Source organism: Hoplias malabaricus, chromosome 8 (assembly GCF_029633855.1).
Source record: "Hoplias malabaricus isolate fHopMal1 chromosome 8, fHopMal1.hap1, whole genome shotgun sequence".
Lineage (NCBI taxonomy): Eukaryota > Metazoa > Chordata > Actinopteri > Characiformes > Erythrinidae > Hoplias > Hoplias malabaricus.
Genome location: NC_089807.1, coordinates 29,355,214 through 29,378,347, shown reverse-complemented (window position 1 = coordinate 29,378,347; position 23,134 = coordinate 29,355,214). Strand labels below are relative to the sequence as shown.

Here is a 23,134-nt window from a genome sequence, read left to right as displayed (position 1 = left end):
AATCCTGAAGATTACATCAATTGATAATTAAAGGTGACATATTAAGCCCCTATTCAACAAGCTAACACTGTTCCCTGGGGTCTTAAAGCAATGTCTATTGTAACAAGCTTTGGTCAATATACTACAAGCATCAAACAACACAGCACCATTCTCCAAATGTCTACTGCCCTGTTTGCAACAGTCTGTTTCAGCACCGGTTCTTTACAAAGATAAGGCACACCACAGAGCACACCTCAGCCCAGAGCTTGCAGCAGTAGGGGGCGAGGCACAGAAGCTCTAGTTTTACCATTTTTGCTCAGTTCTCTTATTTCTCCACTCTTGTATTTGCTCCATAATCTTCCCACCTTTTGTTTGTTTTATGTAGTTTAACAATGCATCTGTGCTATCACAAGAGAGTGGGTCTGGCGCTGTGATGGGACATACCCAGATGAGGGAGTAGTACTAAAATGATTCCCATCATTTCATAATAAGGCTGCAAAATCTCAAAGTCTCATTTCATCCAATGTTTTCCTACGTACACACTCCACCACCATTGACTGGCTTGTCTTATTACATAGTGCCTTTGGTATTATTTAACCGGAAACACTGACTGAACTGGAAGTAGACTATGAGTTCAAAAAAGATTCCTCCATATAACTGCAGTGAAATGTCCTAGTAGTTCCAGCATCTATCAGCATAATAGATGAAGGAGATGAAGAACTGACTAAAAAGCATATCCTGTTGCTCGTGTATTTATAAAGAATAGACCAAACAGGGTTCCCTATGGTGGAGTGGTCTAAGCATTAGCCTTATCATCAGGAGATCACCAGTTCGATCCTCTGTGATGTCTCAGTCAATCAAGGCCAGGAGTCTCTCTAAGAAGGTAGGTGGCACTGTGTGTGAATGGGGTAGTCTTAGTTATCAGGGTGGAATCTGCAACTACTGATGACTGGGAAGAGCCCCGGGATAAAATATGGGTTTTCTGACACTTTCATAGAGGTAAACTGTAGTAATATCATAATAATAACACTTATTTTCAAGATTTAATCAATTTTTCCCCTTATATGTCAACATATGAACTGTGTTCTCTGCAAATGATGTGATAAATCATATTACTTGGAAAATGTCTAAAAAAAAGGAGTCATTAAACCGTGCATTTCAAAATTTTCACATGTAAATAAATATTCCTTTTTTGTGGTGGAGGCAATGAGAAATGGGAATAAATATGTTGGAGTCACCCGCTGAGTTGGATTGGCTTGTGCTTTGGAGCTCTGTGGTGTAAAAACTGTAGCAGTGGGGACAATTTACAGTGTAGTGGTGAAGCCAATTCACTCCCTCATGGCATGTCTGGATGTGGTAAAATTCGTTCTCTCCAAGGCTCACGGAAAGCAAATGTTTGCAGCTACTACTCAACAAAGCCTTTCTCTTTGAGCAAATATAACACTGAAACATTCATACGTGGGTTTGTGAAGGATTTATGGCACAAAGTCTTCTCCCAAAATTTCTTTCTCTTGGGTTCTCTGGGATCACAGGTTTTAAAGCAGTGTTTACAAAGTATGTAAAAAAAAATGCCATACACACAACTGTTAAGGTTAATTAATCATTAATTACATACTGAAGAACTGATCTGAAAAGCAGAATTCAGCCAAGGCTGTCTTATGTGCAGAAAAGGAATTGACCAGGAGAAAAAGGTCTTTTAGTAATATGCATAAGAAAAAAAATCTTAATAATCACATTTTAGAATAGCCAATCTTATAAATGAGACAGTCAGATTCAGAATGTAGCTCTCTGAAATATGCATGACTGAAATAAAGCAATATCCTTGAGGAATGTTTCTGCCCGGCTGCATGAAAGAGGAATAACCCCTGTGAGTTGATTAAGCACAATGGGGTCCACTGGACATTATGAAATGAATGCACTTACCAAATGGAGCTATTTTGCTAGCACCTCTGCTTTTGGATTAGATGTAATTTTGCAATGTATAGCAAGAAATAATACTGCTGCCATTACAGTGTAGAGTGAATTCCTGAATCAACAATAATATTTTGGGAAAAAAAAGACTCATGTAACATTATAGAATTGTCTTTAAAAAACTGATGTCTTCATAGTGCTGATTCATAGTTGTAGGTAAAGGCCAAATATGACTTAAAGCCATAGCTTAGTGTGAAAATATAATTCTCCCTATTTTCAGCTTACCTTAGCATTTCAAGATCTGGGATTAAAGTTCCCTTCTATAGTTTTATCATAAAGTTAAAGGCTAATGTAGCTAACAAGCAATAGAAGCTAAATGTATATTAATTATCCTCATATGTCCACAATCTCCCTTGTATCTACACCCATTGTCTGACCACACAGGAGTACTTTGTAGTTCTACAGTTACAGAAAGTAGTTCACCTGTTCCTCCGCATACATTCTCATCCCCACCACAGAACAGGTATGATTTGAATGGTGGATCATTCTCAACACTGATGTGATGGTGATGTGTTAGTGTGTGCAGATGGATCAGACACAGCAGTGCTGCTTGAGTTTTTAAACACTGTGTCCACTCACTTTCCACTCTTCTAGACACACCTACCTTACTGGTCCAACATGTAAACATCAGAGAGAGCAGCTCATCTGTTCCTACACAGTTTATATTGGTCATAATCTAGTTCTTCATCAGTGGACACAAGATGTTGCTGACTGGATATTTTTGATTGGTAGACTATTCTCAGTCCAGCAGTAACACTGACGGATTAAAACACTTGTGCAGCACTGATGTGTCTGATTCAATTCTAACTGCACAATACACTAACACACTGCCACAACGTCACTGTCACTGCAGCGCTGAGAATGATCCACAGCAAAATCATACATGCGATGTGGTGGTCCTATGGGAGTTCCTGACCATTGAAGAACAGGATGAAATGGGGATAATAAAGTATGCACTGAAACAGGTGGACTACAAATGGTCAGTGGAGCTGATAAAATTGACAGTGGGTGTAGATACAAGGGAGGTGTGCCAAATCCAGTGATAGTTCAGTGTTCATGGTATGTTATCTAATGCTTAATGTGGACACAAGGCACAATTTTTACTATTAAAAGTCATTAAAATAGTTCATACTTTTGTCCATTTTTATAGATGTACACTTGTTTTTATAAATAATATAACACATCAAAATGCTGTTTACTTGTGTAGGTGATATTGAAGCCCTTCCCAGTGTTGGAGTGATCCGACTGGAACTCTAGGCGCATGATGTTGCCGTTGCTGGCGATCTGCGAGGGCACGTCTTTGCCAGAGAAGGTACCAAAGGTAGTGGGCTCGGGCATGCCATCATCCTTCACAATCAGATAGTCAAACTGGGGCTCCACTTCAAAGTCGCTGAATATGAGGTGGATCCTGTTGCCCGGCTCGGCTATAATGAGCCACACACAGTTCATGTTGTTGCCATATTCCTCCGGGTAGTTGGGGGAGAGGATGATGCCTGACGGCGTGGTGAAATTGAAGAAGCAGGAGACTGCGGAGGCAAAGAGAGTGTTAGAATGATCCGTTACACGCTTTGACTGAGGGACATTTATCATTCAAGAATTCATTACTGGGAATCAAAGTGGGAAAAAAATCAGATTAAGAATAAGACAAATCCCAATAAAAACAATGGGGTTCCTGTAAACGCTTGGACCCCTAAATAGCTTCATTAGTCAAAGCCCATGAAGCTTTTTAAGGGTGCAAGGACAAAATAGCTTTATAACTTCAAAGTCTTTTGTTAGCTTCATTAACTTTGGCTAATAAAGCTAGGGTTAGCTCATAAGCTTAAATTGGGAGGAGAGGACTGTAAACATGATTTCAGCATCTCCACTGTTTGACTGTTTGGACAAACGGTGAATCAGAATGCCTGTCCACAGCCAGAGATTGGTCCAGAACATTAGCAAAAACAAAATTATTACTTTAGCAGGCACTTGCCCCAAACTACAAAGCAATAGCTTACTGAAAACACCTTGGACATTGCAAACATTTTCAAATAAATGACAAATGCAGAAACACTCAGTGTTTGAATATTTGTAAATATGGAGCTGCTAATTGAAGGCGTAATAATTGATCCTGGGAACAGTGTGCTCAGGAATGACCATCTCACCGGCCAAGCCGCTGGCATTCGGACTCACGCTGTCCATCCGTCAAGCCTTTACCAGGGCAGCACATTAATCATTCTAAATGGCAAAGTGTTAATTATAGCCAGCCGTGTGTTTTTTGGACGAACACTCACAGACGCAGCTGGGTTTGTTTCCAGACCACTGGTTATTCTGCTGGCAAGAAATGGTCCGCTCGCCGACCAGCTCGAAAGCAGCCTGACACTCAAAGGTCAACACGTCGCCGTGTGAAAAACTGTCTCCCGTCCGCTTGCCGTAGGCCGGGATGCCCGGGTCTCCGCACCCTCCTTTATCGATCTCTGTACAGAAGAGGGAAAACAAAAGACTTGTCAAGCAACTGTTTGTCTTTAACAGGAGATTTTCTCAAAATGAGGCTGCTCTGACATAACACGCAGAGAAATAAAGACAGAACAGTAAGAATAAGAAAGAAAGGTTGAAAGAAAAGCAAATTTAATGGCTTTCAAGACTTGAACATAGGCCTAGTGTAAAGTGTTTCCCACTGATTCAGAATGACCAATAATCATATCACAAGGCACAGCAGACCAACTACCACAATTACATTAACTATGCATCTCAATGGAACCATGGCCTCTAGTAAAATTCTGGCCAATCACATAAATACAGAAGAAACCACTGCTCTACTTTCTCTGGCTCTGTGTCAGTGGCGTCATTAGACATGTGTTAGGAGAGCTACAGGCCCCTCTAAAAGTTTTTTAGCACCCCCAAATAAGCTGTCCCTTATTTAGACGCTAATATATGTGTTCTGTATTGAACTGATCCTGGACCTGCCTAAATTCAAAGATTAAAGAATTAAAATAATTCTGTTTTCTCATTTTTATACTCTGTTATTATAAAAAATAAATGATGCCCCACTGCATAATTCATGAGTTCTGTTTATCTGCGTGTTGTGTTTTTTAATTTCTCTACCTTCCACCTCAAGAAAAATTAAATATTAAAAAAGTAACAAATGAAAAGGGTTGACCATCTTGCATGTAAATATATAGTGTGTGTGTGTGAGAGGGAGGAGAGAGAGAGAGAGAGAGAGAGAGAGAGAGAGAGAGAGAGAGAGAGAGAGAGAGGGAGGGAGAGAGAGAGAGAGAGAGAGAGAGAGAGAGAGGGAGGGAGAGAGAGAGAGAGGGAGGGAGAGAGAGAGAGAGAGAGAGAGAGAGAGAGAGAGAGAGACCCATTTAAGTCAGGAATCAGGTGGCCCAAGCAGTAAATATGCTGTTTTAATAAAAGCAATAGCGAACGTAATATATCTGCAGTCATCTATAAAAAAGACAAGCTGAAACCAGAGGAATTTCATTCAGTGCAGCAGTCATTTTTAGTATAAAAGTGTTTCTGTCATAACACAACAAAGTTAACCTCAACAAAACTTTTCTGATGAACACTTTTTGAAACAAGGTGAGCTCCCTAAAGTAGGAGGTTAACAGGGGTTCAGAAATTATTTGCTGAAGAGGTCAGTAAACTGACATCTAATATATTTCAATTAAATATCATGTAAGTTATATTTAATAGTGTAATACCAGGATTAATGGCTAATGTTGGTTTGTCTATTTATGCCACACCCACTTGGCTTTGGTGCAAGATTAGCTCCCATTAGGCCCCTATTCATTAATACTGTGTATTTTCAGGTGTTGAATTAGATTTTTTTTTTTTTTTTTTGCAGTGGTTTTAATTGACAGTGACAAATGAATGACGTTCTGGAAGAGATCGTTTTGATGTTAACAAGCAAGGTGGCTAGCGCTTCACTGACCCGGCCAGCCTATAATTTGCAGAGCAATGAGTTCCCCTACCATCCCCTCACCGCAGATTCAACAACCTCTGCAAGGTGTTAAGAGCAAGTTAAATACCTCTGCAACTGCCAGGGGCAATTAACCATCCAATCTGCAAAGAAGTGGGGCTATCGTCTTCAAAGCAGCCTCACGCTGATCTCATGATTGAGAAGTCAATGGCTAAATGTACAATTAGCCCAGCATTCACCCCCTGTCAGAAACCCACCTCAGACGACTCCAGATCAAAAAGTAAAGGGCAATAAAGACACAGAAAAATTAACAGCATGCTCACTTTAAATCCAAATCTATACTAATGCAATAATCCAATGTTAACACATTTACCTGGTCAAAATTTGTGCCATTATCGTAAATATCTGATAATGCCAGATACATTCACACTCACAAGCAAATGGATCTGACTCATTGTTAGAGTTAAAATATTTAGCGAATCTGTCTCTAAGCAATTTGGCAAAGCCAAAAGCAAAATTAACAGCATGTGATCAAAAATAGACGAGCAGCTTTTCAAGAAGCGATCTCCCTTTTGTTTGTGTCTCTGAATCCCCTTTTCTTTCGTAAATCTGCTCTGCCATAGCCCTGGGGCACTCCTTGGCCCAATTTCCTCAAACTTGTGTATCCAAGAAGAGAATGTACTTTTCCTACTCTGTTCAAAAACCATCATCAGTATACGATAAAGACAAATATCTAGCCTGAAATATCCCCATGGCCTCAATCTTGGTTTTTAAAAGTCTCAGAAAAATGCAGAGTAAAACTTCATAAACTACATTTCCACAATGCCAACCTTGAATGTTACAGAAATAAAAGACTTAATTAATAAAATAGTATTATTACACTTAAAACACTGCTTAAAAACGAACCAGATCAAATATATACATTACACCCTATACCACAGTGATTAGTGCCAAGTGTCAGCCAGAGGGGAATAAACCTCCACAGCACTGAGCTATGGTGAAACACAACTGGGCTTTCTGGTGTGACACAGCACTATCCAACGCTTTTAGCAACATTTGGAAGTTAAAACATTTAGCAGAAAATCATTCCAAAAGATCAAATGTTTTGGCAACCACTGCTTAAAAACAAGCTGGATTTACTGATTTTATTTAAATGTCTGGTCATGGTCCAGAAATCATTGCTGTTGAACAAAACTTTGTATGTTAGCCTTTGTTATGTTTAATTTTTATACGTAACTTTAAATGACAACATTTATTTTTTGTTGTTGTCATTTGTTTTTATTCTTGACTATAATCATATGCAGTCTATACTAAATTATTTTGAATAAAATTACACTGTGGCCTTTTGAAGAGGTTCAAACAGTCCTTGGATTGGTGCCCCATGAAAGACTCCAGCTAGAGCTGGACAGTGCAACAAGGAAGGGACAAACTACACTGATCAATAGCTGATAAATATACCCACAGATTCTAATGTTAGTGATAGGTAGTGATTTCTTCTCTGGGCTGCAACTATTAAGGACAATGAAATCTTCCTTTTGGTAGAGCAGACAATAAACCCTAATGTACAATAGCACTATTGCTGCACTGCCTAAGTAACATAATCTAGTCAGGAAACAAATACTAAGGCCATAAGCATTTAAGCTACACAATGACGGTTAGCCTGCTGTAAGCAAGCTAAAGGTGATGTTTATTAATTCTCCTACACGTTCACTTCCTAAATTAGTCAGACATGAAGAGAATCTTTTGAAGCTTCATGCAATATTAACTGCACAAATTACACAGAAAGTGGCATTTAAGCACATGTATACATTCACTAAGAGGACTAAAGGTGTACATGCAAGGTGAACATAGAGGTGAAGTCAATGAATCACTAAGCTGTTGCTTATGTGGGAATAGCTATAGATTACTACAATCCCTACAGAGTGAAGTCACCAGAAACTGGGTTAATGTTGCTGGAGTGAACGGGGCTCAGGCTTTGACAGAGGTGCACAGTCGTACTTAGTTTTCTACAGAATTACAGTTGTATTGAACAGTGGCCTACAGTTTCAACTTGTTTCATAAATGAATGCAATTTCTTCTACTGGAACGCTAGTACAACATATTTATCTGAATGACCTTAAAACACATCCACAATCATACAATACATTCTAGCCCAATATTAGTTGTGGATTTTTCAGCTAGGCAAAGAACAGAAGCCAATCATCAAGTCTGCTCCAAAAAAAAATCTGAGGGAATATGGAAATGACCAGATGGTTTGAACATCTGTGAAGCCAGGCTGGTTGTGGAGTGAGTAACCAGGATGGGCCGCAGGCTAGCTCAGTTTTACTCTTCCATCTTTCAGTAGAGGCAGCATTTCAGTTACATGTGTGCACTGGTGTTAATTGCTTGGTCTAATCTCCTATCCTTGAGCTTTCTGTTCTCTCAGCTGCCAACCCCAAGTGAACCATCTTAAAACCCTGTCCTATTGTTCACACTGCTCTGGAATTTTTCTATAGGTCAGTAGTTTTCATGGATTTGATGCAGTTTACAGAGTATATTTTTGTACTAATTATCAAGTCATTTCCATAATACCGTAACTTTTCAGAGATAGGAAGGAAGGAAAGCACAAACGATTTTTATATTTTGTTTAAAAAAGAGATTTAGAATAGTAATAATAAAAAAAAAAAAACATTTCCTGTTACTCTTTCTGGGGAAATATTCTTTACTAGGTGAGAAAAATAAAAGACGAATCCTAGATCCTATTATTTCAACACAAATCAAATTAACACCAACATTTTATTAAAAAGTAGCAACTTCTCATATCCACCATATAATTAGATATTTTGAAAGTATATAATTAATTAGTTGGACAGTTCCTAATTTACAAACATTTTCCTTAAAAAAAATAATAATAAAAAACAGTGGGATATTTTATTAACGCGATTCATTAAAAAGTCTCTGTAGCAGTAATCCCAGGTGTATTACATGAATACTTCACCGTAATGTCTTTTTAGAAAGTCTGTAAACATATTAAAGAATTGGTTTCAGCAAATTCAGATTCCTCCTCATTAACTGCACTCTAAGTGAAGCATATTGATGGAAGCACTGTCAAAAACAAACAAAACTTTGAAATGATTAGAAATGCATTTAAGAGGCGGACACCTGCTGAGGCTGAGGCGAAATGTCCAGTGGCTGTCCCTGGGGGGCCTGTTGTCAAACATGACAATGTGACTAGAAGCACAAGTGTGAAATTGAGTTTACACAAAGTTAATTGTGTTTGTGTCATTGTTCTGGGGCTATCCAGACAGTGAGAATTGCTCAATTGTGAGCTTACAGTTTGGAGTGGCGTGGAGCACTGCAACTGGGGAATTGGCTTCACACCAGCCTGTGAAACGACACGTGTGTGTGCATGTGTATGTATGTATGTATGTGTGTGTGTATCTTTATTATTTTAACTGACACAAACACACATGCCAGTTTAAATGCATCCAGTGCACTACTGCTAACACCACTAATTCTGAAGCTAATAGCTTATATTCAACAGGCCCACTCCATACCCATTTAGTCCTTGATGGCTTAAGCCAAGTTCATCCTAATGAACTAAACAAATTAGATTTAGTTAGTCTGACCATCTGATACTATGCAAGAAAAAAGGAATTGCAAACCCTGCTGGACTGGCAACTTTCACACATTAGTGATGATAAAAACAGATGCTTATTTTATTCTCAACCTTACCTTAATGCTATTTTCCTACACACCCAAGACTAGGTAGCATTTTAAACATGTCTGCACAGCACATATGCCGCTCCATTTGTTTTCAATTTACACACTGCTGGCGAAGCTGGCACAACTCAACTTCATTTTGGCCTGAGACCATGTCGCAAATTTCAAAATTTTGGAAGGTAAAAGAGATAAAAAAGCAATTAGAAGCACTGAGGGGTAAAAAAGAAACAAATGTGAATAGCAATATTTCTCTCAAAGCATCATAACAGGGCTATGGCTCTGGACTTTATTAGTTATTGAGTAACTGTCTTGATTTAAAGACTATCTCAATGATTTATCAATTTCATCAGGTTTATAGAGAAGGACCCAACTGAACAATGAAAATGAACATGTGAACAGAGCAGTAACTAACTATGCATCATCTTTAAAAGATTACAAAACACTCCAACTAATATCTAAGATGGCATGTTGAATATTCCATTGTAGCCTTGTCTTTAAACTGCGCCATAACACGTTTTTTGGAATGTGTTGCAGGCATCAATTGCAGAATGTGCATATATCTAAAATATGGAGTTATCATGACAATCATAATAAAAACCATACATTCATTGAACGCTGATGTTAATTTCTGAAGGAGGAACATATGAAAGGTTGTTTTCTCTTTGGAAGATGACTGTGACTAACCTTCGTATATGGCCTTGAAGCCCTGTGAGCCGATGGTGTCGTCAGACTGGAGATGAAGCCACATCTGGTTGCTCATACTCACAATCAAATCAGGAACACTGGAGCCTGTCAGACTGCACCTCACACACAAATCAATTCACACTATGCGTTAGATAAGCACAGGCGACAAGGACTGTATGTCTTTAAATATGTAACAAGGAATCTAGCGCTGATTCTTTATGGCAGTGGCTTTGAAGAGAAAATTAATTACTTGTAACCCCTTAAAGACACAGCTATTGTTGCCAATAAAAAGGTAGAATGTAATTAATTTGATATTAATTATTTCCTGCTGCTGGGTCAATGACACTAGCAGATACGTTCTGTCGAGTCCTGATTAATACCACATTTCTGACTGCAAAAAGGAGAGGATATATGTTATTTGGTTTCAAATATTGTAATGTATTATTATGAATGTGGTATGGATGTGAGGAACATTCTGAGTTTATTGATATCAGAACAACTGGACAAATGTTGACAAATCAAATTTAATGCAATTCCTCATGTAATTATTATAATCATGGTGCCATTGCTATTAAAGGGTACAACACAACATCAGCGCTGACTGAACGCTGAAACTAATGCAAATGTGCAAGAGATGAGGTGCTTTGTGGCATATTTTATGACCTTTAAGAAGGCTTTTTGAAAACTCACACATAGAGAACTCTTCTGGCATCACCGATCTTTCCTCCATCTCCTACTGTTAGCGTGTCATATGCTCTCTCGAGATCAAACTCCTCAAAGGCCAGCTTAATGACCTGGAGAAGGAAGAAAGAGTGAAACCACTGACCAATATCCTCAGAAGAAAATGCTGTAGTTCATGTCAGTCCCCAAGTGTTGCTTTGAATTGACTCCAGTGCGTACATTGGTTCTACATGAATAAAATACAGCAACACAAATCTTCTCAAATTGTCAAAAGACAATGAATGACAGCAATTATGTGCATGTAATACTTTTTCATTCATGTGCAGCCAATGTACACATTTAAAAAGAGTGAACTCAAAGCTACATCTGAGCATCATGGGGAGTAAAAGATAAAAAACAGAAGGAAATGGACGGAAAGTACCGATCACACACTGTGTACAGTCCTCAGACAACGGCCTCCGTATCAGACATGAAGAGCAATGACAATTGGTAATTTAATAATTTTGTCAAAATCATAAACAATCACGGCAGCTACAGAAGTTGCAGAAGAGCAGAACAAAGCCTTAAGACAGACCGGCTAACATGCGGCGCATTTGATGTGTGAGTTGAAAGAAAATTGGGTTTGAGCAGAGATTGCTTGAAGGAGGAAGACGGGAGGAAAGGGGGTGGTGATGGTGGTGGTGTGGAAGAGGGGGGATAAAGCTTAATTAGGACAGGCCCATTATCAACATCCTCACATTCTCTCGATTGGGCAATTAAAGAGTCATTATTATCATTCATACTCCATTCCCTTTTACTCAGACGCCTCTCACAGACCCGTAACCTTAGCAGGTGGAGCCACATTCTCCGAAACAAATAGAAGCAAACCGATGACCTGATGGAGTGAAGGAAAAAAAAAAATTCTACAATCACTGACGTTTTTGCAATAGACCTTACTGTGAGCTTCTTAAGGTAGTTTTAGTGTCACTCGAATTGATCTGGAGCAATCTAGGCTGCTGTAAGCTGAACAATAACCACACTTCCATTTCTAAAAGTGCCCTTATTCCCTGGAGCTCAGAGAAATGTGTCAAACTGATCAGTGCCAAATGGACATGGTATTTGGGCCATTTCTTATTTCGAGGAATCTTTTAGTTTTTTTTTTTTTACTGCATAATTTCATACAGGTTTTCATAGCATATATATGCATATACATGTGTGTATATATATACACAGGGGTTGGACAATGAAACTGAAACACCTGGTTTTAGACCACAATAATTTATTAGTATGGTGTAGGGCCTCCTTTTGCGGCCAATACAGCGTCAATTCGTCTTGGGAATGACATATACAAGTCCTGCACAGTGGTCAGAGGGATTTTAAGCCATTCTTCTTGCAGGATAGTGGCCAGGTCACTACGTGATGCTGGTGGAGGAAAACGTTTCCTGACTCGCTCCTCCAAAACACCCCAAAGTGGCTCAATAATATTTAGACCTGGTGACTGTGCAGGCCATGGGAGGTGTTCAACTTCAACTTCACATGACATGGCTTCCATATTGGATCAAGGGCAAGATTTTCCAATGGGAAGGGGGTCATTTGTGGGTGGCACGGTGGTCTCCTCTCTTCATTTTGCCACTGCCAGAAGAAGTAGCTTCAGCAAATACACCTAACAGTGTGTGCTTGTGGACTGTGCAAGGAAACCCATGCGAACACAGGGAGAACACACCAAACTCCTCACAGACAAAGACCCGGAGTGGGACTCGAACCCACAACCTCCAGGCCCCTGGAGCTGTGACAGAGACACTACACGCTGCACCACTGTGCCGCCCATAGTAAACATAATTGTATCTTATTTTATTTTAACTGTAATTTTAAATTTGCTTCTCATTTCATCTCCAAGAGTGATATTATGCTATGTTCTTTTTACACAGTTCTATAATGAAATCTTACAAATATTTATCTCTCCTTCTGAAGAAGAAAATGTAGTGTGTAGAACATATAAAAATATATAGCTAGAAAAATAAAATCACTGTCGCACATCTTCAGGGACTTTGAGGTTGTGGGTTCGATTCCCGCTCCGGGTGACTGTCTGTGAGGAGTGTGGTGTGTTCTCCCCGTGTCCACGTGGGTTTCCTCCGGGTGCTCCGGTTTCCTCCCACAGTCCAAAAGTACACGTTGGTAGGTGGTACTGGTGACTCAAAAGTGTCCCTAGGTGTGAGTGTATGTGTCGCCCTGTGAAGGACTGGCACCCGCTCCAGAGTGTGTTACCGCCTTGCACACAATGATTCCAGGTAGGCTCTGGACCCACCGCGACCCTGAATTGAATAAGCGGTTTCAGATAATGAATGAATGAAGTGGTCATTTGTACCAATTTTCTCTGTAATTTACAAGTAGCCAATTCAATCACTAAGATAAGATTCACCAAATCTCACCCAATGCCACTGATCTGGAAGGGTGATATTTGAAACCTAATAGCACTTGTTTTTCAACCACTAATAACACAACATCACTGGACAATGCCTGGACATTGAGGCCAGTTGGACACAGAGAGGTCCAAGCCCACTGTAATGAAACTAGAAGTAGACCTCAAAGTAAATTACATGTTTTACATTTTCTAAATATTTTGTGGACAAATATTCCAGTTAAATTCTCTGCTTGACAGACATACATGGAGAATACCACTCATTCTGAAGGCTGACCGAACTTAAAACCAGTCTGTTAAGCTTGAACTTTCTAAAGGCATGAAAGATGCCACTTACTCTAAATCATGTTGTACAATGTGCCAGAATATTCTTAGTATGTATGGTATTTTTAAATTATGAGAAAAAATACAAAGCTTGTGGTCTAAAAGCAACACCATATAACCTTGAAAACCCTTTATTATATGACAACTGTTTGTATTTAATACATGCCACAAAATGGCGGTACAATTAACATAGAGACACCCACACAAAAACCAAAACACCCGCCATTATTTAATGCCCCGAGTACACAAAGAGCCCTGACGCACCCAACAAGCAGCAAGGATAAGATGTCAAAGTGTTTAGAGCCAGTCGCTTGCTGAGGCTTCAAATGAGAAATCCAGACCACAACCCTTTAAATTATCCTGTCAAAAAGTAAAGATGCTTTTTACACAAGACTTAGCAGGAAGCGAAAAGCACCACTCCCGCTCTATATAAACACAATCCCAACGTGACAGTGTGTCTTGCTGATTGTTCCTTCAGCCGACTTGACTACAACATTTTTGTGGGGGCTATTGATTTCTTTGTTTTACACAAAACTGAAAAGTCTGACAACTGGTTCAATGGCTCTGATTTGACTCCTTTTGTTCTGAGGAGCAAGAGCAGACGTTCTCAAAGGCTCTTCAAAGAAAATGTTTGAGATGGTTTTGTGCATTGCAATTCATCTGGAAATGAAGAAATAAAAAAAGGAAAAAAAAAAGAAACCTAAATGGTTTCCTTGTTTGTTTTTGTGTTTTACACCTAAGAGGCTGAACTAAGGCTTTTTGACCAAATGTACTTCACATCACAGAACAAAAGGGGCCCACTCATCAGAGCTCTGCTTAACACATTTTTGCCTTTAAGACAAAACAACTTTAAATGTACTATACTTGGTATTTGAATATAATGTGGCATCCTGAGCAGAGAATGGAGTGACACAACCTCTCTGTGTGTCGTTCTCTGCTCTTGTTTTACAGACCGGCCAGCCGTGTGCATATGTTAGTCCTGCCTTGTGAAAATGCTAGCCCTCCCCTCTTTTTGTTTTGCTCTCCCTAAGAAAGGAGATCAAATCTACAGCACTATATATGTAAGATAGCATGTATATATGCATTGCAAAACGTTCAGGTGATATCAATACTAAAAGTGAAAAATCTAAATATACCTCTTTTATAATTCCTACTGCTCTGCTGTGCTTTAGCAGGTGCTTTCTCTGGGCACTGTGCTCAAAACACAAACAGGAGTGGGGAAGCATGGAATATCAAGCATTTGTCTTGGTCCAAGATCCTGAAGCTCTAGTTATAAATTTTGAAAACTTATGTCAAATATATCACTTTTAAACTACTCTACCATTTAAACTACACTTCTGGTTTAGGTCTAAATATTCAGTTCACACTTTAGATGACATTTACTGATAGAATAAATTATTACAAAATCTCATAAAGGTCTGGGCCCAACAAAAACACCCTAAGTTGGGACAGAGGTGGGAACTATGAACATATTCATATACCTGTGTACTGAATAAAGGTCAAATTGTAGAGTTACATCTAACCTGGTCACTGCCAGACATTCTAAGGAGAGACTGGTACCTTTCACCAACCAGTGTGGCCAAGAACTGCCTACCATTCAGAAAAAGAAATATGACTGACATGCAAAAGGACCAATCACACGTCTGCTATTTTGGCATGAAGTGTAGAAGGTAGGTAGCCAATCCGAATTCAAGTAGCAGAATCCTCATACTGAGGTCAGTTTAATACACTGAAAGTATCATCAACTTGTGGGTGGAGCGTCTGTGGCTGAGACAATATCTGACCCACTTCTAAGGTGGATATTTTTTTTGGGAAATGAATTATAAATCTGAAATTCTGTTAAAAAACTAAAGGGTTTTAGGGGGGTTAATCCATGACCAGAGGGGGACTTTTAGTAGATGTTAATAAACACACAAACACACACACACACACACACACACATATATATATATATATATATATATATATATATATATATTCCTTTTCAAATTGTATATGCCGCAGTATTCTAGATTTTTGCCATTTTTCTGAGGTGTCCAAAATCCATGTTTGAGCACTTAACAGTCCCTCGACACACTGCAAGTAATAGAAAATAGATGCACACTACTGGACAGGGAATACCTTTAGTGCACCTTGTATTTGGTTTGAAGCCAAGCACCGAAACCTGTTGCTGAACATTAATGAGCAGCCTCAGTTTTTGCTTCCTAAAACAGTACTCGATATAGTGATCTAGATTTTAAAGTGTAGTGCATAATGAGCCATGTTAGAAATGAGCCATGTTGAATGGCCACATATTATTTCTGTTAAATAAATAAATAAAACATGTTCCAAATCCAAAGAGAGAGCCTACCCTGCTCGGTATTAATTGTTTAAACCAGGACGCCATTTTTTAAACATGTGAAATCTCTTCAAATTCTGTCTTTAAAATATAATTTACAGTTTCAGGTAAAGATTTGCGCCAGTGAAAAGCTCCAGAACAAATATTTCCACAAGACAATCTCTTATTCACCATGCCACAGTAAACATGCATTTATTTCCTGCGTAATGGCAATGCACTGTTCTGGATCTCCTAGCGCTAAAAGTGTTATGAAAAGTCTTAGTGAATTCAAAGCTGAGGACGTTCCTTCTTAGTTTTAGTGTAGCTGGGGACCAATGAGCGGCTGCCGGCTGTGGTCCGCTAACCTGGAGGAGGGGTGTGACCCCGGGGAGGGTCACTCTCTGGCCTTGGGAGAGGGAGGGAGTGCCTGGGAACAGGAAAAGCGCTCCAGAGGCGCACGGTAAAGGAGCGCCAATGGCTGAAAGAGTGCTATGGAGTAGTACAAACCACTCTAAAATGAGCCGAAAACAGCAACAGCAAAAAGGGGTTAAAAAGCCGTACAGTACTTCGACAGTCAGTTAGAATTGAACATATAGATCAAAGGGAGTTTGTGATTATTTCTGATAAGTTCTAAAGCAGTCATTAGCAGAAAATAGGGGACCTGTAATCTGCACGTACAAACCTAAATCTATTTTTGTCGCATGAACAAACTGAGATACACGTAGATTGTATTCAATCCCATCAACTGATCTGTCCCTCCTTAGATAAACGTGATGAGAATTTACGTGAATAGGAAACACTTCAGCTGCATGAGCGGCTCCTGTCTCATTCCAGAATTCATAAATGCAACTAGCCAACTAACAGTTCAAGAAAGTCAATAAAGACCAAAACATGGTTCAGAAAAATAAAATATACCAGTTAAAAAAACAAACAAACATGGAATTGACTCAAACATAGAATGCATTTTGTAGTACATGGAAAAAGAAAATATAATTGAAGTGCAAAACACTGTTGACCTTGTGTATGGTAAAAACAGACGTGTTGGCCAGAAGGCTGAGATAAAAGTGTTTGGTGCAACATAGAGCAACCGCTGCGAGTTTTGGTCAGCTCACTGCTTGCTGTCCAGTCCAGCCTAGTCCAGATCTATGTCTTCACTCGGCTGGAGACAGTCTGAATACAGAGCTTTTCTCAGAATGCTTAATATCAGAGCAGTGTAATTTTTCACTCAGGTTTTTCTTCTATTCCATGCACTTAGAATATAATAATGTAACAGGTAAAGGGACTGAAGTTGATTTGAATAACAAAGGCACTGTTCAGCAGTCACGCGTTTGCTTCTTACCTAAAGCTGTTTACATCTTGTGCTAGTCATGTGGATACGGCAGATATATTTGCTAATTACCCTGTGTATATACTGATAGGGTAACCTGGGGGAAGAAATACTCCTCAGGGTTAAATACACCCCTCTATTATTTTCTGTCCTGAAATGACTGCTATCCTGAGGCCTATTCTATGTTGCAGGCCAGCTCATCGTTTTACTTATTTGTTCATTTTGTTTAATTTATTTATTAATAGAAATACATTGGCAGAAATACAATTATATAAACTCCATAAGAAAATATATACATATACATGGTATACTTAGTAGCAAATAGGTACAGTTAAACCACTGAGGAAATATGTCCCCCAGACATGACTGAAAATGTCTCCTTTTAGGTATTGTCCTACAAGGAATAAATCCTCTCAGCCTTGCATTCTGGAGATCTGAAACTATATTATCTGGAGTGATGGAGCTCCATCCATTACCTTTTGGATGCACTGGATTGGTGTTTGTCTTCCAGAATTGACTCATCCAACATTAACACCTGTTATCAGTAATACTCTCCAGACTCAAACCCATTACGTCATCTCAGTAATGTCCTAAACTCTGGTCTAAAGCGTTCACAGAAGAGACTGACTATTAATGCCTTTGATTTCAGTAGAAACATTGGGTGAGCAGTTTTCCACAATCTTTTGGCCTTATAAATAAGTAAAAGGAAATTAAGTAACATGTTCCATGAAACCTGTATTCATGTATTTATAATGCAATAAAAGCTGCTATAAGTCTGTAACATTACTCGAAAATCGATATAGTTACATACATAACACCTTATAAGCTATGAGTGTGTGACTTTATAAAGGCTGGTTTAATAATTAAGCAATGATACACGTAAGGAGGTGATATAACATGAGACATTGGCACGAGTTTTGGTGTCGTAGGCATAAGGCCACAGTCCTGAAGATCAGCAACACCAGTGCGTTGTAGCACAAATCTCGACCATATTATTGAGATTATACAACAGTTTGTTATCGCCATTTATTATTTTTCAAGTTAATAAAAACTTGCTTGTTTATCAGCCTTCTGTGAGGTAAAATAATTCCATTTTTGGTCACACATTCCTATTTGCCCTCTTTGATGAGCTCTGGATCTTTAACTTGTTCCATTCATTCCAACGAGATAAACAGACATAATAGTAATAACTGGTTGCACGGGTGGAATCCTATTACTGTACCATGCTGGAATACACTGAGCTCCTGAGAGTGACCCATGGAAGTGATTGGAACATCTGAATTCAATGATTTGAATGGGTTAGTGAATCATGTTGGCCTTATAATGTATATATTTCATTCATATGGAATCACTGTACACATTTAAATGAAGTCAGCTCAAAGCAGTTCTTTTCACTGTGGCCTGCCATGCTTTCATTTTCAGCAGTATTCAAGCCAGGGAACACCTTTGAGGATAAGGATATCTACTGGAGTGAGTTACATCAAACAGCTGGAAGACAGACTGACCCCAGGCAATCAAATAGAGCCCACAGACCTTGGGAGGTTCCTGCCAATGCTGGAGGAAGTCTTCCTTCAGGTCTTAAATCTACAGGTTAGCAGGCAGAGGAGTCAAACATATGCCAACACATTGGAAATCTATTCCTCTGACTAGAAGAACCATGGCCAAATATACGTGACCAGAGCATGAGGGAAGAGGCAGACCTTCATTGCCAAAGTGGTGCTCTATCTTCTGAAAAATGTGGAGCCTTCAATGGGGGATTTACTAACTGGAGGGAAAATCCACCTCTTGATCACACAAGCTAATCACGTAGTCCTGAAAGACTGTAGAGTGCAGAAGAGAGAGAGATCAGCCAAGCCTGGAGCATCTGGAGCGAGGCAGGGACGTCCGTATAGTCTAAAGCCAGAGGTTTAGCCTACAGGATATTCAGGTATATACCAAATATATCCACGAGGAATCCATGAAGATCCACACAATGGAAACCATAACTTAATGTGACCAGCAACGAATGTGAAATTTTCCACATATCATCGCCGTATCTCAATTTTTTTTTTCAAGTATTTCAAGTTCACTCCATCAGTTGAACACAGCAGCTGTTCTTCGCATTTTGTGAAAATTTCATGATGAAGGGACCAATAGAATTGCTCCAAAATTGCTTGGAAAAATCTTTTTACACAGACTTCCACTGAAAATGAATATTTTTCCAAAGGTGTTCTTTACTTTTTGGATTTTGGAGATGCATGTATTTTTCTGTGGACAGTGAGGAAATTAAAGAAAAGCCCAGAAACCAAAATTTGCATCCTGCCCATCACCTTCATAATCTTTAGCATAGTGTGATTATCTATGAACATGTAATCCCATTCCAGAATGTAATTCATTGCATTCTACTGTTATTTAATTGGGCGGCATGGTAGTGCATTCTCACAGCGCCAGGGACCTGGAAGTTGTGGGTTCAAGTCCCGCTCCGGGTGACTGTCTGTGAGGAGTTTGGTGTGTTCACCCTGTGTCCGCGTGGGTTTCCTCCGGGTGCTCCGGTTTCCTCCCATGGTCCAAAAACACACGTTGGTACGTGGATTTGGCGACTCAAAAGTGTCCGTAGGTGTGAGTGAATGTGTCACCCTGTGAAAATATATCTCCAAAAATAGCCCCTAAATAACAGTAATAATAATAATAATAATAATAATAATAATAATTTCAAAAATACACAGCAACCCTGAAATGGACAAGCAGAAAAGAAGATGAATGAATGAATGAATAATCTCAAAAATATACTCTAAATGTGAAGAAAAGAATGGAAAAAGCCTTTTTAATTTTCAATGGAAGTCAGTATAAAAAGAATTTATTCCAAGTAATCCAGCATATTTTACACAGTGTGAAGGACACCTGCTGTGTTCAAATGATGTGGTACACTGCTGTGTCTGATCCAGCGTACCAGCACAACACAAATTAACACCACCACTAGGTCAATGTCACTGGAACGCTGAGAATGATCCTCCATCCAAATCATCCTGTGGGGTCCTGACCATTGAAGAACAGGGTGAAATGGGGATAAGAAGCATACAGGGACTTCAGTCTGTAATTGTAGAACTAAAGTATTTCAGTGCGGTCAGTGGAGCTGATGAACTGGGCAATGAGTTTAGGTTTACAACTTAGGTGTTCCTATTCCAGTGTTAGTTCACTCTATTTCCTTCAACAGAAATGTTGTACGTGCAGGTACCCGCTCATTTTTTGGCCACATATTATATAGTTAACTTGCTCTGAAAGATATTTGGAGCCAGGAATCTGCATTTCATGGAGTATATTTCTGACCCATAACCATACATTCACAAAAGTATTCTTCCTATGTTTTCCTTCTCTGCTTTGCAAGTCTGTGGTGGTCCCACAGCACTCCACAGTGGAAGAGGGAACAAAAAAGAGGCTGGAACGTGGAGACATCGCTGAGTGATGGGCCACAGTTGAAACTGTCACAACATGTGGAGCCCCAGCGGATTTGCGACCATGACTGCCACCAACGTAGCCATTAGCCGGAGAAGCATACCATACATAAGGGCCCTTTCCTCTCAGAAGAGGCAGCGTCAAAGGATGTTTTCATTCCTCTGGGAGGACCGAGAAGCAGTCATCTTGCGGGACTGCAGCACCACAATGATAGAGGACACAGGACCAAACACGGCCCAAGGAAACAGCATGTGCTCATCACCACCAGATGCTCGGCCGGTGACAGAAGCATAAAGCTATAGTGTGACAAATGACTCTGGGCTTCTCAGAAGCTACTCTCAACTGGTTGCATCTCCAGGCTAGACAGCAACTGGCCTCAGCGTTCTATTCTCTGATAGGGCTGCTGCAGTGTTTGTCCGACACTGCTGGTCATTAACATGCATCACTTTCAATGAGGGAAATTGCACTTAGGCTGTTGTCAACTATAACAGAGATTCCAATCTAAGTTAAAGGAACTTTTGTTTTCTCTCCTTCGCACAATTGTCTGGATTTAAAGTATTCTGATATCTTTCAGTTTCTGACACCAACCCTCTCTTTTCTTTTACCCTTCAATTAGTGGTCAGGTAGGTTTCCCATTGTAGTTCAGCTACAGCTAATCTTAGGATACATGCTGAGAAGTTGAGATGGTGAAGGTTAGGGCAAACATTCTATGAGTCATGTAGGTCAGCAGCCACACTTTTTCAAACTACTGCTAATTCAATAGCAGTTCACAGCTCGACAAGCTTGGAGGAGAAGATTAACTAACAGACATTGGCACTGGCTAGCAGGTATTTTGGGCCCAATTAAAAGATATCACTATGGGCACTTTTATGGGTCACGTCTCGCCGCTCACATTCGGCACTTCTCTGGGACCCAGCACAAATTGGTTTTAATGCCCCAGCACAAATTGTCAGTCACAAGCCCTTATAATCGTTCTCCCACCCACCCCCATTGGCTAGCACTGCATTGAGGGAAATGAAGAAAAGATGACCATCAAGACAGTACATGATCAATTAATTTGATTAAACTCTATTTCACAACACAAAGCTTAGACTACTGCACTCTATTGGGGACTGCACTCTATTTTATATATTCTATTTTCTGCATAAAAGTCTCAGCTTACTTCCTGAAATAAATAAATAAATAAATAAATAAATAAATAAATAAATAAATTCATAAGAGTTACATGAAGCCAAAAATGCCTTCTGCCTTTTTGTGGTTTTGTTTTGCCAGTCGACCAATCACAGGTTTTGTCGCGTAGCATCTTCATCCCTGAAGTTCGTCCAGTGGCCATGTGCATGACGTTGTGAATGAAGCCTCCAAGCAACATCTTTGGATGTTCGTTTTCTCCACAATTATGTCACGCTGTTCGTTGAAGCCAGGCGAACATTTTTTCTGTGAGCAGAATGCTGAGACCTTAAGTTAAAGGCATCGTCAATGATTCTGGGGAAATGCTGTTCTCTCTATGTTTACATTCATAAGCTCCACATGGTTAGAGGTGAAAAAAAAACACAGAAAAAAGATTCATTTGTAACTCGAGTTGTTCAGATTTGTGCACTTTTGTTCTGTGTTTACTTTCATGCAGTTAGTGGTGAAAAATAAGCCAATATTGCCCACCTCTAGAGCTGAATTAGAGCAGTATTTTCATCTCTTTACATGTTAAGTTCTCTCTACAATCCAAACCTCCAGATACCATTTTTTTCTGGCTCAGCTAGTGACACACAGAGCAGTTTTAGATCAAGCCACTTTGTTTTTTTTCACATTTACAGAGTAAGGGATGTGTAAAAACACCTGAAAGCTTTTCAGCATGCAAACTGACATTTCTAATGTTATGGCTATATATAATGAACACCCTGCTTGCCCATTCTTCAGAACCTGGACAACAGAACTCGAAGCTGGGAAACATGGACAAGCAGTGGAGCTGGGCACTGAGAGAAGAAAAGAAAAAAGACTAGATAATGTCCTTAAAGAGGCAAACAAATGGCTAGGTGTCATTTAACCATCTGAGATTATTTCGCTTCACATTCATGTCATGTCTAAAACACAGAGTCAGTACGCACTGATCTTTTTGCCCACTTTAGCTAATAAAATTAGCACACGCCAAAGAAAATTACAAAGCCAGTTCATCGTCCATTTACCTACCTAGTCCTATTACATTGATTCTCAGTAATTTGTCCATTGCCATGAAAAATTACTGACATCCAGTTCTTTGAAAGTAATGACCTTATTCTTTTCTGAGAAATCCTTTCAGTTCCCTTACAGCAAGCCAACAAATGCCATTGACTTTTTGTGAGTTGTATTAGATTGAGATTTACATGAGATATACATAATATGCCTACAAGTTTTGCAGATTCCTGTTCGTCCAATATTTCTTTGGAAGTT

General features: G+C 39.4%; 1 protein-coding gene across 1 annotated transcript in view; it reads right to left on the bottom strand.

Annotated features, from left to right (window-relative positions):
* Positions 1-23,134, bottom strand: part of csmd1a (CUB and Sushi multiple domains 1a) — a 603,150-nt gene that overhangs the window by 199,287 nt on the left and 380,729 nt on the right. Inside the window, exons 11-14 of the mRNA XM_066678438.1 lie at positions 10,925-11,028; positions 10,235-10,347; positions 4,221-4,403; positions 3,150-3,476 (exon numbers count right to left, since the gene is read on the bottom strand). Of these exons, the coding sequence (XP_066534535.1) occupies positions 3,150-3,476; positions 4,221-4,403; positions 10,235-10,347; positions 10,925-11,028 (727 nt within the window). The remainder of the gene's footprint in view (positions 1-3,149; positions 3,477-4,220; positions 4,404-10,234; positions 10,348-10,924; positions 11,029-23,134) is intronic.